Below are 15,372 nucleotides of genomic sequence, written 5' to 3'. Positions count from 1 at the left end.
CGACACCCCACGGCAGAGCCATGCTGAGGAGCCGTATCTGCCTGCTCCGGGGCTGACCCGAGTCTGGTGCCCACGGCCGAGGAGAAGCAGGAATTTGTTCTGACGCTAAATGTCCAGCCAGCCTTGATTTACTCGGAAGTTGAGGCCTTAAAAAATACCTTGCGTCTGATCTTTTGGTCCCAGTGAAAGCACAAAATGCAGAATGACGGGCTTCATTCGGTGCTTCTTACTGGTTCTGAGCAGCAGCGCGCTGGCCGGGAATGGTTAACCTTGAGACGTGAGGAGAGAAGGAGGCAGCAAACGCTTTGCTGCTCTTCGAGAGAGCCGGACGCCCCTCCCCCCAGTGCCATCGCTGGTGCTGTCGGCCCTGCTGGGCGGCTGTCTCGGTGCCACTGCCCGGGGGGGGGGGGGGGGTAGGGGACAGAGGCTCAGGGAGGTCAAGGGGCCAGCCCCAGACCACAAGGCCGCCCGGCAGCAGAGCAGGGGCCTGGCCCCAACCTGCTGAGAAGCACGTCTGTCTGGGCTCCAGGAGCGTGTGGCCTCCCTGAAGCGTCGGGGTCCCCCTGAGCTGTCGGGCTGCTGGACCCTAAGAGGCAGCCTCCCCGGGGGGTGGGCAGGGGGCCGGGGCCGGGGCCTCCAGCTCAGGCCCTCGCCGGAGTGGTGCCCAGGGTGGGCCGGGGGGTGTCGAAAGAGACTTTCCGACAGGGTGCAACCCAAAGTGCCATTTCCCCCCAGGTCTGGGCTTGGCTGGACGCTTGGCCTCGGACCCCCCCGGTTGGAGGCCTTATTCCCCAGATACTACGGTGCTGGAAGGCCAGCTGGCCAGCTCTGGTGGGAAAAGAGAGGCTTCCACCCTCAGCAGCCGGACTGCTGTCCCTGTTCCGGTGTGCTTGGGTCCGAGCTTCTCTTCTCCACCACCACCGACGCTCACCTAGCCTAGCGGCCTTGGAGAATCGGGGACGCCACAACACCCTGTCGCCTTGAGGAAGAGAAGGCAAACATCTCAGAAGTGGGGCTTCCTAGGGTCCCCCAAGTACAGAGGAGTCCGGTCCTTCTTAGCAGCTGTGTGACTGGGGCTCCGTAAGTGGAGACGTCCGTGGGTTTCCGCTCCCCAGTGCCGTAGGCACAGGATGCCTGTCTTTGGCTGTGTGAGCGTGGGAAGTGCCTTAGCCTCTCTGTGCTGGTCCCTTCTCGGCAGATCAGGCTGTAACGGGGACCGACTGAGGCCCTCAGCGGGATGGACGCAGGTCTGTGCCTGGCATGTCGCACGTGCTGGGGGTTTGCGTTGGCCGCGTGTCCGATGGGGAGCACGTGCCCGGGAAGGGGGACACGCGTTTGCAGCAATATTGGGCAAATGGGGGTCGGACCTGGGCTGTGAGGCTGTCTCATCCCCGTGGGGCAGCTCCCACGGAGAATCTGCTCCCGGGAGCGGTCCTCGGTGAGGACACCGCTTTGTTCATACCCGGTGTGTGTAATCAGGACAGCCGTGGTTACGCAGGTGATGGGGACCGTGGCACCTGCCCTCCATGCCGTGCCGTGGCCTATGGTAGCAGCCACCCTGTAGGAAAGGTGTGGGGCTGCCTTCCCAATCCCACCGTCTTGCTCCTTTATAAAAAAAAAATGTTTATTTAATTTTTGAGGGAGAGAGTGTGAGTGGGCGAGGGGCAGAGAGCAAGGGAGACCCAGAATCTGAAGGGGCTCCAGGCTCTGAGCTGTCGGCACAGAGCCCGACGCAGGGGCTCGAACCCCCAAGTCACGAGATCGCGACCTGAGCCGAAGTCGGACATTTAACTAACTGAGCCCCCAAGGCGCCCTTCACTGTCTTATTTCTTGACACAGGCCCTGCCCCTGCCTCTGGATCAGCCTGTCCCCGTCAGAGCACAAGGCCCCAGCTGTGTGAGTGAGGACTGTCTCCCCGGACCCTTGGCCTCAGTCTGCCCATCTGTAAAGTGGGATTGGCCTGGGCCCAGGCTTTCCCTCTGCACAGGCAGGGAGGGGTGGCCTGTGCCTGGGCCCAGGGCCCCCGGAGCAGTCCTGCGTCTATCTGCCTTCCATCTGGGGTTCTGAGCAAGACGTGCTAAAGGTGCGGAGACCACGGGCAGCACAGAGTCGGAAAGACGTGGGCCCTTGGGGTGTATCCACCGCCCATCGGGCGGTGTGGCAGAGGGGGCTTCCTGTCCAGCGGGTGTTTGATGGGGCAGCGCCTCTCGCCCACAGGACGTGGGCAGGGGCTCCCCAGAGGGGACACGAACAGGAGGTGGGCTGTCACCGGACGGAGGCAGAACAGGAGCCTCGAGGTTTGGGACGTGGCTCGGGGTCCCGTCGGGCAGGGCCCTGGGTGCTGTGGGAGGTTGGGGAGGGGCTGGGGCCGGTCTCCCCGGTGTCCCCGCCCCCGGCGCTGCCCTGGCACGGCCGGTCCTGCCAGCTGTCCCTGCGCCTGCCAGCAATGGGCAGGAAGAAGCCGGCAGCCTGGACCCCGGGGTGGGATGTGCTGGGATGTCCCCGGAATGCGGGCCAGCCCCTCCGGCCATCTGGTCAGAGGCCACCCCGCCACCAGGCAAATGAAGACCACCCTTCGAGGGTCTGGGGCAAAGGAGGATTTTCCTGTGGAAGGAGGCCATGAGCCTACACTCTCGCCTGCCTCCCCGCATCGCCGCCCCGAGCCGGGCCATCTCCTCCGTAAGGCGGGAGAGCGTCAGTGCCACCGCCCTGGGCAAGAGCTTCTCCCCAGACCACCCGGAGCCCCTCGAGAGGGTAAGCTCAGGGTGATGGGAGCTTGGGCAGGAGGAAGCTTCCAGAGAAGGCACTGCCTGCCCCCCCCCCAACTTTTTCTGGCCAGGTCCCCCTGGGCCTCCACGCAGGACAGGCGGCCGCACTTCCAGAGTGGACATTACCCCTCCCTGCCGCTGCGGGGCCCGTCCCTGCCCCGGGCTATTGGCTGCCTTTGTCTTTCTGGGGCTCCACAAAATGGCCGCCGCAGCCTTCCGCCATTTTGTGTCTGAGGCAGGCGGGCGGGTGGCCGGCGGGGGAGGAGGGAGGGAGACCACCGCCCGCCCGCCTGCCCCGAGTGGCCTGGACGGAGCCCAGCAGCAGCCCCCGCCCCAGCCCGGCCTTGGCCGCGGCTGCCCTGGGCTTGGCACCAGCCAGAGTCTTGGCAAGGCCGTCCGGGAACCCCGGCCCTTCACCCAGCCCGCCGGCCCCCTCGCCACCCCCCAGCCTCCCCTGACGAGCAGACGGAGATGCTGTAGACCAGAGCCCAGAAGAGCTGTAATTAAAGCCATGCTCCTGGAGGGAGTCCTGGCAGCCACGGGGCCGGCACGGACAGTTCTAGAAATGACGCTCGCCCGAGTGGGTGGGGATGGGCTCCCCGGACCCGCCGTGACCAGGGCCCCATCTGTTTCAGGCCACACTGGGGAGACCAGCGGCCCCCTCAGTCCTACACCAGCCACCCTGCCCCCTTACCTGCCTGAGGAGCCTCCGGGCTCCCTGGCTGGGCCTCGTGCTGGGCCCGGGGCTCATGGAGGTCAGTCAGGTTTCCGGTCTGGACGCAGCTACTGCCCGTCCTCAGGAAGCAGGGACGGGGGGCTTCCTGGAGGAGGTGAGCTCTGCAGCCGGGCTTCCCGTGGGGCTGGGGCCAGCCGAGAATCTAAGGTGCACCAGGCTGGGGGTGAGCCCGTTCCAGCCCAGCCCGCTGCCCTACGCAGTCCTCTCTTCCGCGGGACCCACATCCCCCGAACCTTGGCTTCCCTGAAGGGCATTTTCCGGAGCTGGGAGCAACCAGGCGTCTCCCTCCTCGTCAGAGAGCCTCCGGCCTCCTCCTGTGCCTCCTGCTCTCGTTCTGCGCACAGCGTTCTCAAGCTTGCCCCTCTGACAACACCCAGTGGGTCGGAGGGAGCACCCTACAGAGGGGAGTCGGTCGGGCAGGAAGTGGGCGCACGGCATCCGGACAGCCTTGGCTGCGGGGCCTGGGAGCAATATCAGGGAGACGCGGTTGTCCCTGGGCCCGTTCACTGGAGGGACAGGGACTCCACCGGCCTTGGCAGGCGGAAGGGAGCCGCCGGCCTGCCGGGCGTCGATGCCCACCCGTGGTACCCAGCCGTGAGGCCGTCAGAGGGCAGTGGACCTCCTAGAGGAGGTTCGTAGAAACGTCCTCGTAGAGGAGGGAATGGCATTTGAGGAGAGCAGGCGCCTTTTAAAGGGGCTGGTGCGGATTCTCAGGCAGCATGCGGGGTAACGCGGGCGCCGTGGGGGCAAGCGCCGGCCTGTGTTCCCTGCATCGCCGAGGGTCAGTTCCACGCCGTCGAGGGGTAGAAAGCAGGCGTGCAGCAGGGCAGGGCCCCGGGAGCTGTGAGACGGCTTCCCCAGACACCTGTGGCCCAGCCAAGCCCTTCAGGCTGGGAAGGCCGCTGGACGCTGCCCCAGGCCCTTCCCAGACGCTCTCTCCTTGCGGTTCCCAGAGAGAACATTCCATCACCATGAAGTGAGGTTTACTCACGCCCCGGCTCCCTCTGGGGAAGGCCTGCCGGACGGGATGGTGACCACACGCCAGGCCAGGCGCAGAGCCTCCTGGAGGAGCCGGGAGCCCCGCAGCGGAACGACCGACCGTCTCGGAGGGGGCGGCCGCCAGGTGTGGTTGCTGCGGGGCGGGGTTTCATGCTGGGTGTTTTTAATGGTACGGGTGCGTCCGGTCTCCTCCCTTACCCCTGCTCCTCGCCTTGTGACCCAGACTGTGGCCCGAACTGGGAACATTTCAAGTCCGCGTGCGCCTTTGAGGCTGACGCTGTTGCTTCTGACACCCGACGGAGACACGCTCGGGATCAGAGAGGGCTCTGCGTTCGTGCTTTTCCCTTTGGAATTTGAGCGAACCCTGGACAGAACAGCCCAGCCGACGCCTTCTACCCGGGCACAGAGGCACCTTGCCCTTCCTTCTGACAGCCGCCGGCATCCGGGTCCCACTCTACAGGGCGGGCGGCTGAGGCCGGAGGTACCAACTTGCCCACGGCTCGCCGCCAGAGCAGGGGGCCCGGACCGTGACCCGGTGGACCTCCGAGCCAGCTGTCCCCTCCTGCCACCTGCCCACAGCCCCCGTGGATGCAAGTGTGTCTGCAGAGCTGGCCAGCCTCCCCGGGCAGCGCCAGCCCCAGCCCCCCGGCTTCCCAAGTGGTCCTTTCTGGGACCTCCAAACTCGGGCAAATGTGGCAGTGACAGTTCAGCCTCCTCTGTATGCCTGGCCCTCCTCTAGGCTCAGGACATCACGGCAGGCCCGGCCCCTGCCCTGGGGAGCACCCATTTCCCCAGGCCTGGCCGCCTTCACCACGCCAGCTCGGAGGCCTCTGGGGACAGGAAAGCAAGGAGCTGGAGTGGGACAGTCTTCTGAGGCGACAGCCGTGGGGGAAGCTGGACGGGGAAGGTGCCAACGAGAGAACGCTTTGGGGCCCTGAGACAGAAGGAGGGCTGGGGCCGGGGCTCCGTCTGGAGGCGTCACCCACCTGTGTGGCCTTTGCGGCCCAGAGGGAAGCGGGGGCCGTGGAAAGGGCCTGGGGCCAGAGAAATTTGGATTCCAGCTCTGGTTTTGCTGGCCCACCCCCCCAGACAGGCTTCGGGGGCCGTACTCCCTGAGCGGAGGAGTCCGTCTTTAGGTTGGAGGTTTTTCCGTCACGGGTATTTTCGCGTTCATTTTAAGAATTTTACTTCAGAATAATTTGTCCTCGTCGCCTGAGTTTCGGCGCCCCATAAATTGTGTGCCGGAGGTGACGGTCTGGCTGGCTCCTTCCTGGCCACACCAGGCCCACAGTGGGCACACGGCCCCTGCGCACGTCGGTCAGACTGCCTGGTACGCGTGTCTCCTGAACTTTATGGGCCATGTTTGCAGGGACGGACCCACACCCCCCGCCCCCCCCCCCTGCCACTGCCCGGGCCCCCGGATGCCACCCCCACAGCTTTTTCCCAGACTCCATTGTTGGCACGGCTTGCCGAGCAGAAACACTGGCCGCTTTATGGGGAGAAACCTAATCGGGGCGGCAGTGGCGGGGGGCAGCCACGGGGGGGCTCCCGGCGCTCAGTGGCCCCGAGCCAAGCCCGAGGTGACTGCGGGGTGACACCGTCTGTCTGCCTCCCTTGCTCCAGACATCCGCCCAGCCCTGAAAGGGCCACCTGCCCGCCGAGGCCTCCCACACACCTGTCCCTGGCCGGCCCGGCCCCTCCCACCGGGGCCCGCCCAGCACCCTGCCCACAAGCGGACACCGAGGGGGCCTGGGACGGGGCCGCTGCCCACCACTCTCCCCCACAGCCCTGCTCAGGGAGCCCCGTTCACAGTGCGCTCCTGCCCCTGCTGCCAGCCCTCCTCCAGGCTGACGGGGAAGGCTCTCTTTGGTCTGTCTCGGGATTCCTCCCCAGGCCGAGGGCGCTGGTGATTCGTGGGACTTGCCCGGCAGGTGGACCCGGCCAATCTTCCCCTCCAGCTCAGACTCCCCGAGTTGGGGCCTTTTCCCCGCTAGCTCAGAAACGTCTCTGCACATGGGCCACCGGCCCAGAAATGTAAACCCTGCCCCTGACCCAAAAAACCCCGTCTCCAGAGCTGTTGGCTAAAGAAAGCCGCGTTTTGGGTGGGCTCTGTTTTGGTAAGGGCAGAGCCAGAGTGGGGACCCTGTTGGGGGTCACGATACCTGCGTCCTGGTCACCTAGAGAAGTTTGAAGCAGGCTGTCGAGTACGCAGGAAACACGCCCCAGGCCCCTGGGGAGAGTGGATTCCCGCCTCCTCCTCCGTGGGCACCGCTCCTACCCACAGCACCACCTGCCGCAGGGCCGGGTCCCGCAGACGTGAGCACAGCTGGTCCCAGAGCTGGGACTCCCCTGGGGGGCCCCCCGAGGCTTCCGGATGGGCAGTGAGAGAGGCCCATGGTGCGGGAGATGGGGCCCTTATGGGCGAGGAGCTGGGACAAGTGGGGCTGTCATCGCCAGCAGAGAACAAGCAAGGACAGAGACAGATGGGCCGGGCGGCTCAGAGGAGGCCTGCCCTGGGCATTTTTCTTTTCCTTGCAGGACGCGTCTTGCTGGCTTCCCTGCCCCCACCCCCACTTTACGCCAGAGTCCCGAACGGTCGCCTGGCCAGAATGGCCCAGAACCAGAGGGGTTCTGTGATCCTTCGAGCAAGCCCTGGCTGAGGCCTCAGGCCGGGTCCTGGGAGCCCTTTCCTCGGGGTTCTGCTCTCGGGAGGACCCCAGGCCTTGCTTGCCACAGGGCAGGAGCCCCCGCCCGCCTAGAGCTCTGGAAAGCGGGGACCTCAGCTCCTCCCTCTTGGGTCCTCCCTACTCCAGGCCCCAGAACATCTGTGCCAGCTTGGCGTGGGAACGTCGGTGGTCTTGACCATTCAGGGACAAGCCCGGGTCTCAGTCATCTCTGACCCAGAGTCGTCCAGCTCACGGCGGCCACGGAGGCCGTTGTCTCCAGGCCCTTGCGGGGAGCGTGTCCCTGGCACTGGAGTGCGGGATGTGAGGGTTGGTGGGGTGTGCCCGGGCAGGAGGCACAGAGCGGCCGTGGGCGTGTTTCTCCCACACCTGATCCTTGTTACTTTGTCTCTAAATCCCCGACAGGTCGAGAAGCGGTGTCTGGAAAGGGGCTTCTGTCCACGGTCGGCCTTCCTCGAGGTGAGTGGGTGTCAGGGCAGGGCCTCTGGGCCCAGGCGGTCTCCACCCTGCGAGGGCGCCCCCGCCACCCACCCCCGCTCTGCCCAGCCCAGCCTGAGCCCGCGGGAGGCCTCGCCAGGTCATCCTACGGGAAACAGGCCGGTGAGTCTGTGGCCCCAGCCTCAGACTGGGGCTGGCGTGGGTGCACGCCCAGTGACTCACACGACGGCACGGGTGACCCCCGGCCCCGCCGCCCACCTCTGCCGCCGTCCTTGCTCTGGAAGTCTGGCTGAGGAGCTGTCCCCCTGCCCTTCGTCCCCAGGTCCTGCCGTCAGCCACGAGGGTCCTTGGACGGAGATCTAACCGTCCCACTGCCAAACCTTTGCCCAAGCCGTGCCCGCACCCGAAGCCACGCCTCCTTTCCTGCCACTCTCCGGCACACTCCCCCAGGCGACGCGCTTCGTCCACCCACCACGCGCTTGTGACGCTGTAACTTTTGACGGTTCCCGGACGTGGCCCGGAGGAGCCCTGGTCTGTGAGAGCGGATGCAAGCGAGGTGCTCGGCTCTGTCTCTCCGGTGCACCTGCTACCCTCGGGCTCACCTTGCCTGGAGGGCCTCTGGGGCCAGGAATCCTTGAGGGAGCCCCCTTGGCTCTGCCCAGCCGTGAACCAGCCCTCGACTGCAATCCTGATGTGCCTCGGCCGCCCGCCACTGGCCCAAGAGGCCACTCGGTAAGTCCAGCCTGGAAACAGAACAAAGGGCGAACGAAGGAAGCCAAGCGACCTGCTTCTCAGGCTGGGCTGGAGGGCGGGGATGAAGCGGGGGTACGTGTGGTGACCGCCAGGGTGGACCAGGATGAGGGTCTCTTACCGTCTCCCTCTCTGTCCCCACCCCGCAGGGCCCGGCCCGCGGCCCGGCCTGTCGTGCCGTCTGTGTCTCCCAGCTGGGGCTGGGCCCTCCCTGCAGCCTTAGCACATGGATGTCTCAGCGGCCAAACCCTGGAGCCCAGGCCCGTGCTCAGGGTCCCTCCCCCTGGGACGTTCGGGGGAGTCCTGGGCTGGGAGGCTTGGCCAGTTTTCTCCCCAGCAGTGGGACCAACAGCAGTCAGTCTCCCCACAGCGCAGTTGGGCGGGCACCCAGGGTGCTTAGGGGACGGGCATGAGACCTCCGTCTGCAGCAGGGGGCAAAAAGCCAAGCCCAGCAGAGCCCAAGAGCAAGCCCCCCGCCGCCACCACACGCATGGGGCCGAGGCCCCCACTGGTGTGAGCCTCCGTTTCCTCACTGTAAAAAGGGATCAGTAATCCTAGCTTCCCCAGACCCGTGAGGGCCAAATGGCACGGCCCAGCCTGGGGCCTGCCTGGAGGAGGCAGCCTGCTAGGAGGGGTGTGGAAGGAAGCTCAGAGCCCTTATACCGCTGGGCGGAAAACAGAATGTCGTAACCTCCCCTCTGCTGCCTGTCAGCTGTGTGACCCCGTGAAGGTGAGGTTACCTCTCTGGGCCCCAGTCTGCTCACCTACAAGATGGGCTGACCGTAGTCCTTGCCTCACCAGCCTTTCCTCGGGGGCCCCCGGCAAGGTGGTGGCCATGGTGGACATTTATCCAGGCTGCCTGTGCCTCCGGGCACTGAATGCCGAGCCCTCTAGGGCCTGCGGTTGTGCCCCGGCTGCCTTCCCCAGGGGAGCCAGGTCCCTTTGGAAAGAAAGAACAGCGTCCTGGGATGTCTCCCAAAGTGGGGACAGCTCAGGTCACTTGGAACAGCGGGACCGGACTGACCAGAGTCTATGGGGAAGGCCGCCCCTCCCCCCGCTGCCGCCCCGTGGGTGGAGGGAGTGGGCCCTGAGGCCACCCGCGCGTCTCGGGCAGCCAGAGAGGGGAGGCTGTGCTGTCAGAGGGCGGGCGGCCAGGAGGACACGGCACCTTTTTGCCACATGTTGGCTTCTGAGTGACAGCCTTCCAGTGTCACCCTTGCAGCAGATGTCCCTTGGCCACGCGGTGGCCGCTCCGTCCGGATGGGAGTGATCAGTCACCTTGTAGCGCTTGCCCAAAGCCACACTGCAATGCTTGTCCCCTCCCTCCGTCTCCTCGCCTCCTTCCTCTGGTTGCTGGCTTTCTCCTGCGGGACCCCCTCTGCGCGGCGGCTCTGGGGAGTACACGGTGCCCGGGGCCCCTGCTGGCCTGCCTGCCGGAGTCCCTGAGCCCTCGGCGCCCGCCGGCCTGGTCCCCCCCTCCTCCCCCACAGCACTCCCGCCCCCTCCAGGAGGTGCCTCTGAAGCCGCGAAGCCTGTCCCTGCGTCACGACCGACCGACGGTCCTTTGGGGTGAGGTAGTAGGTTGTATAGTTTGGGGCTCTGCCCTGCTCTGGGTAACTATACAATCTACTGTCTTTCCTGAAGTGGCTGTAATCTCGCCGATGGACAGCACCCGGGACCCTGGCTGGGCGGAGATCCGGGTGCAGGTTGGGGATGGGTAGCGGCCGTGGTGGGGTGGGGGCGGTGGCCGCCGGGCAGGAAGTCGGGCGGGCCGAGGTTCCACTTGCCTGTGACCTTGGGCAGGTCGCCTTTGACCTCTGGGCTTCGCTCCCCCCATCTGTGAAATGGGGACTAATGAGGATTGAAGATGACACCGTGTGAAGTGTCCAGAGCGGGGCGGGGCTCAAAGCCGACCCCCTCCCCCTCCCTACACTGCACTGAGAGCCGCCCCTGTGGCCGGCCGTGGGCACCAGTGGGGCGCAGCCGTGGACCCAGAAGGACGAGGGGCAGCTGAGACTTGGCTGGGGTTGCAGGGCTGGCCCCCAGGGACTCCCACGGGCGACCTTAGCGCACCCCCCCCCCCACCATGTCCTTCCCAGCCTGCCCGGCTCAGCGTCTGGGCTCTGGTCAGCGGTGGGACGTCCCCCAGAGAGGGAGGCCGAGGCCGCCCCATTCCTCCCCACTCGCCATTCCAGGCAGGAAAGCGGGAGGAAGGCTCCCCGGAGTCTGGCCCCTTGGGGACACACGCTCCCTACCCGCCCCCCCCCCGCCCCCGACAGCTCGTAGGTGGACGGCGTGGGCCTCACTGTGTGTGGGGAAGCCCACGGGCCATCTGCGTCGTCACTCCTGCCCTGCACCTGCCCAGCCTTCCAGCTCGGCTCCGGTGGCCGCAGACCACCGGGCAGGGGCCGGGGCTGGGCGCGGGGCAGTGGCGGGACATCGGAGCCTCCCGCTCCCCGGGCACCGGCGGGGTGAGGTAGTAGGTTGTGTGGTTTCAGGGCAGTGATGTTGCCCCCTCGGAAGATAACTATACAACCTACTGCCTTCCCCGAGGAGCCCAGCGACACGTGCCCGCGGGAGGGCCGCCCCCACGGCCGGCAGGCGACTCCGGGGCCCCGAGCGACGGGCCGGGCGGGGGGGAGGCTGCGGCGTGCACTGCTCGACTTCAATAAAGGCTGTTCTGATGTGACTCTGGAATCACGTCTTGTTCGTTCCCAAAGCCCTGGAACCGGGTGACGAAGGTGGGCGCATCGGCCGTGGAGGAGTGGGTGTGTGTGTGTGTGAGACTTGGCTGGGGAGCTGGATGCGGGCTGTTGGGGGTCCCCGGGCCTGCCCCCTGCCTGTCCGTGGGCCTTTCCAACGGGTTCTGTCCCGGACCCCGGGCCCCAGCCCATCGCCCTCACGCCCCTTTGAGCACAGGCCCCGGATGTGTCTCTCAGCCCCCATCCTGTAGAGAGGACCCCTAGGAGCCCCTTGCAGGGTGGAGCCCAATCAGCAGCTCCGAGCGCAGGCCAGGGCCTGGCCCCCAAGGCCACCTCAGCACCTCGTGCTCAGAAGTTCCCATTGCCCACACCCAGCAACTTCGGGACAGCTTCTGGGGACAGCCCTCATTCTGGTGGCCGTCCTTGGGCCGAAGCGTTCACTCACGTTTCTCCCGGAGGCCTGGAGCCTCATGTCGATGGCCAGTGTGTGCCTGTCCCCACAGTTCCAGTCTGGCTCCTGGGAGAGGCCTGTCATGCCTGCCCCCGCCCTGAGAGCACCCCTGGGGGAGGGGAGTCTACATCCTGCCCCTGTGCCCCTGGCGCCCGGCACAGACCCAACGAGGCCCTGCCTTCCTCAGCTGGGGCCAGCCCCCTGAGTCTGCCCACCGCCCCCTGTGAGAGGCAGCTCCAGGCTGGCCCTTGCTGGTGGCACGGGGCACACCAAACAGGACACGGACACAGCCCCCAAATGTCCCAGCCTGACAGGAGAACAGATGAGACCTAGAGAGTCCTCAGACGGGGATTCGGGATCGGGGACCTTGTGACGGGGACCAGGAGAGGCTGTGGAGGGGCCGGCTTAGCCGGCCACTTCTCGGTCGTGTGCAGGCCTTATGGGGGCCCTCCTCCTGGTGCTCTGGTCTCTCCTACCATGACTGTCCCCAAGCCACCATTTTGGCCCCAGCCTCCGTCCTGAGCATCCCGGCCCCCCCTGCCACGGGGGGTCTACACCTGCCCGCCCTCCGGAAGCCTCTGCTACACCACAGGTCGGGGACTGTGGGTGCCCAGAGCAGGGGCCCTGAGAGGTGGAGAAACCTAACAATGCTGGGAGCTGTCTGAGCTGGGTCTTGACGGCTGTGTAGGAGTTCACAACCGAGACTCCCGAGAAGAGACCTCCGTGGAGCGTCTACCCCCTCACCGCTGCCCCTGTCGTCCTCTGGCACCAGGGTGGGTGGGAGACTTGGGCACTGCCCACTTCCTCTCCCGTGGTCAGTCAGTGGCAGAGCCTGGCCACTCTTGTCCCCTGAACATTGTGTCTGTCCCTGCCCTCTCTGCAGACCCGTTCCGTGTGCCAGGCCTCAGAGCTTCTGTGGGGGGGGGGGGGCAACCCCTTTCTCCAGACTCTCCGTGCTCATACCTGTGCGTGCCCTTACCTGGACCCCTCTGCTCCCCCCTGCTTCTCAGGGCTCTGAATGCACAGCGCCCCCCTCTGGGTGTCGTCCGCTCAGTCGCCACCTCTGACCGTGGTGGTCTGTGTCTGAGCCGACGCCCTGAGTTCAACCATTCCCTCCTGGCACCTCCACTGTGCCCAGCCCTGCAGTTGGAGAGCAGCCAGGGACATGTGACAGCCATTCCTTGCGGTCAGCTCCACGGTTGGGGCAGCCTGGGGGCTGGGAGAGCCCCCAAGGAGCCCTGGATCCTGCCCTGTAGTCAAGGATGGCTTCCTGGAGGAGGGATTCCCTGGATCACCCTGTGTCTCTTGCCACATTGCAACCGACCAACTTCCAGCCTCTCCTCTGCCGCCTGGCTCTCCCCAGAGACGAGGGTGTCAGAACCCAGCAAAATGTGGGCCTGAGTGATGGGGGGGCATGGCCAGGGTTACCCACCGTGGGTCATCAGCGACACATGGAAGCCATTCGGTCCTGAAACACACCAGATGGCGTGGACGGCACGGTCAGAGCAGCTAGTTTGTTCTCCTCCCCTCATCCAGCGCTGGGAAGCCCTGCTAGGTGGCGGGAAGGGCCCCCACCTTTGGGGACACAGGCCCCAGGCAGTAGCTCCACTCACCAAGCCTCCGTTTCCCCATCCCGCTCGGTAGGGCGGCCTGCTCTGGCTCGAGGGGGCGCACGGTGGACACAGAAGGGCAGGGGCCTGGCAGGAGGCCCGGAGGCCAGATTTGCGGCTGGGCGTCTGGCGCCCCCTGCTGCCCGATCTGGGCTGTGGCTCTGGCCTGGGGCTGGGCGGCAGGTGAGGCTGGGCAGAGGGCTTAGGCCCCCCGCCCCGTGAGCAACCCGGGCAGGCCGGGACTGTGCTGAGATCAGAGCCAGGGCCACGTGGCACTGAGGGATGGGGCGGTCACCCAGGGCCGGGACTAGGCGAGGGGGCAGAGGCCCAGCATCTCGGGGGCCTCACTCTGGGGGTCACGTGGCAGGATGGCTTGTCCATCAGTCTGGTGGGCACAGAGCTAAAGCTCACAAGAGGTTTAATTTCAGTTTCCTTTAAAATCCGAGGAAAAAAATGAATACAGGTGTCCCCCACTATCCAAAAGTAGAGCGCTCCTGTGAAAACTTCCGGAAGCCAAAATGCCGTAAAGCAAAGAAGCAATTACCGTTAATTTATATGGGAAATGTTTGAGGGTTTCCAGACGTAATAAATCACCTCCCTTAGCCTTTCTGATACTCTTAGGACCCGCCTTGCTAAAGGATGCACAAACTCACTCGAGATACAGCACAGAGGCTCACAGACAGGGTTCAGAGCTGAGGCGGCTGGATGCTGAGCGTTTCCCAGGAAGGAGCTGGGCGGGGCCGTTCGCGGATCCGTTGCTCAGCGCGCGCACTGTGTCTATACCGGCTCACTGTGAAAACCAGTGCTGAATGCTATCTTCCCTTCTCACTCGTTTTCGTAAAAGGAGAACTCCTGTTCGGATTTCTTTTCAGTTAGCGAAAAAACAGGTGCTACTATAGAGAAAACGGACGTCTTTTGTAAAAGGCAAACAGTGTCACGTGAAATTTTGAAAACAGTGTATGTATACGATATGTATAGTGAATGATATCATAATACGCAGTATACAACCCCTGACCTCTATAATAATGAACCTGTCCCGATGTTATATTCATTATATACCACCCAGTCATACAACATGTTCTGTAATGTGTTTTACAAAGGAAGGACCCAGGGAGGGAAAGCGCCCCGTCCCACGGAGCAGGGCTGGGACCCGCCAAGAGGGTGAGCGCCTCCTTCTGCCTCGTCCTGTCCTGCCGTCATCCCCACCCTCGTCCTCCGCATGGCCCCCTCCCCTTCCCCTCCCTGCCGCTCCCTCCCCTCCTCCCGCCCCCCTTCAGCCAGAGCCCCGGCCCAGCTGCTGAGCAACACTGTCTTCGTTTCCCGACAGCAACAGCGACACGGTGTGGCGGTGAGAGGCAGCGCAGGCCGTGAGCGCTGCCCACACCCCTCCCTAAGGGAGGGGCCCAAGGCTGTGGCAGGGGATGACCCCTCTTGGGCCAGATGCCTCAGGTTCCAGGTCAACTCAGGGGAGGGGACCCTGGGGACACTTCTGCTCCTCTAGCTTGTGGGGCCTGTGCTTCAGACCAAGTCGGGTCTCCAGCAATTACCCGGTAGCCCCTGCTAGCAACAGCTGGGGCAACCCCAGCCTTGGTCCCGCTCCCAGAGGGCGCTGAGTCCCAGGGGACACAGCTGGTAGTGTCCCATTCACTGTCACTGAGCCCTCAGCATCACTGCCCTCCAGTGGCACAACCACACCCAGAGCAGACCTGTGAGGGGCTTGGGGACCCTCCGTATGGGAGGGTTCAAGGGACTTATGCTGCCTGCTGGCCTGAGGCCAGGCTCCCTCCGGGAGGGGAGAGGCCCCCCCAAGCGTGGGAGAGTTGGGGGCACTGGGTAGTTTGCAGAGCTGGAGATGGGGGTGACCCCCCGGCAGAGGAGCCTGGAGAGAATGTGTCCGGGGGTAGGGCAGGGCCTTGCTATCGTGACCGTGGCCCCCTGGCAGAGACCTAGGGCCCACCCGGTGTCACTGAGCAGAGACGGGTCTCCCTGACGGGTCTGAGGGGCCAGAGTGGGCCGGGGGCTGGGGGGCTGGGGAGTCTCCACGCAGCTGGGGAAGGTGCTGAGCTCCGCCTCTCTCTCTAGAGGGAGAGGGGGCGGTGGCAGCCGGAGCCACGTTGCACATGTCAGACCCTGGACAGCGTGGGGGGCCGAGACAGGCCAGTGGGGGAGGGGGCCATCCGGGGCCTGAACGATGCTCATCTGGGAAACTGTTGGTGCTCCTGGGAGGACACCCA

The 15,372-nt window shown here is 65.3% G+C and overlaps 2 protein-coding genes across 2 annotated transcripts in view; both read left to right on the top strand.

Annotated features, from left to right (window-relative positions):
- The window catches only part of LOC147578831 (uncharacterized), a 51,931-nt gene extending 40,867 nt beyond the window's left edge, over positions 1-11,064 (top strand). The window contains exon 6 of the mRNA XM_086711867.1: positions 7,593-11,064. Coding sequence (XP_086567993.1) covers positions 7,593-7,918 — 326 coding nt within the window. The 3' untranslated portion in view covers positions 7,919-11,064. The remainder of the gene's footprint in view (positions 1-7,592) is intronic.
- Positions 1,682-5,600, top strand: LOC147578832 (uncharacterized). Its single transcript, XM_086712002.1, has 2 exons — positions 1,682-2,754; positions 3,404-5,600. The coding sequence occupies exons 1-2, from the start codon at positions 2,193-2,195 to the stop codon at positions 4,141-4,143; spliced, it is 1,302 nt and encodes a 433-aa protein (XP_086568128.1). The 5' UTR covers positions 1,682-2,192; the 3' UTR covers positions 4,144-5,600.
- Positions 11,065-15,372: the final 4,308 nt, after the last annotated feature.

Source organism: Puma concolor, chromosome B4 (assembly GCF_028749965.1).
Source record: "Puma concolor isolate L17-30 chromosome B4, mPumCon1.1.hap2, whole genome shotgun sequence".
In the NCBI taxonomy this organism is placed as follows: domain Eukaryota; kingdom Metazoa; phylum Chordata; class Mammalia; order Carnivora; family Felidae; genus Puma; species Puma concolor.
Note: the sequence above shows the minus strand (reverse complement) of the source record. Positions and strands in the feature narration are given on the sequence as shown.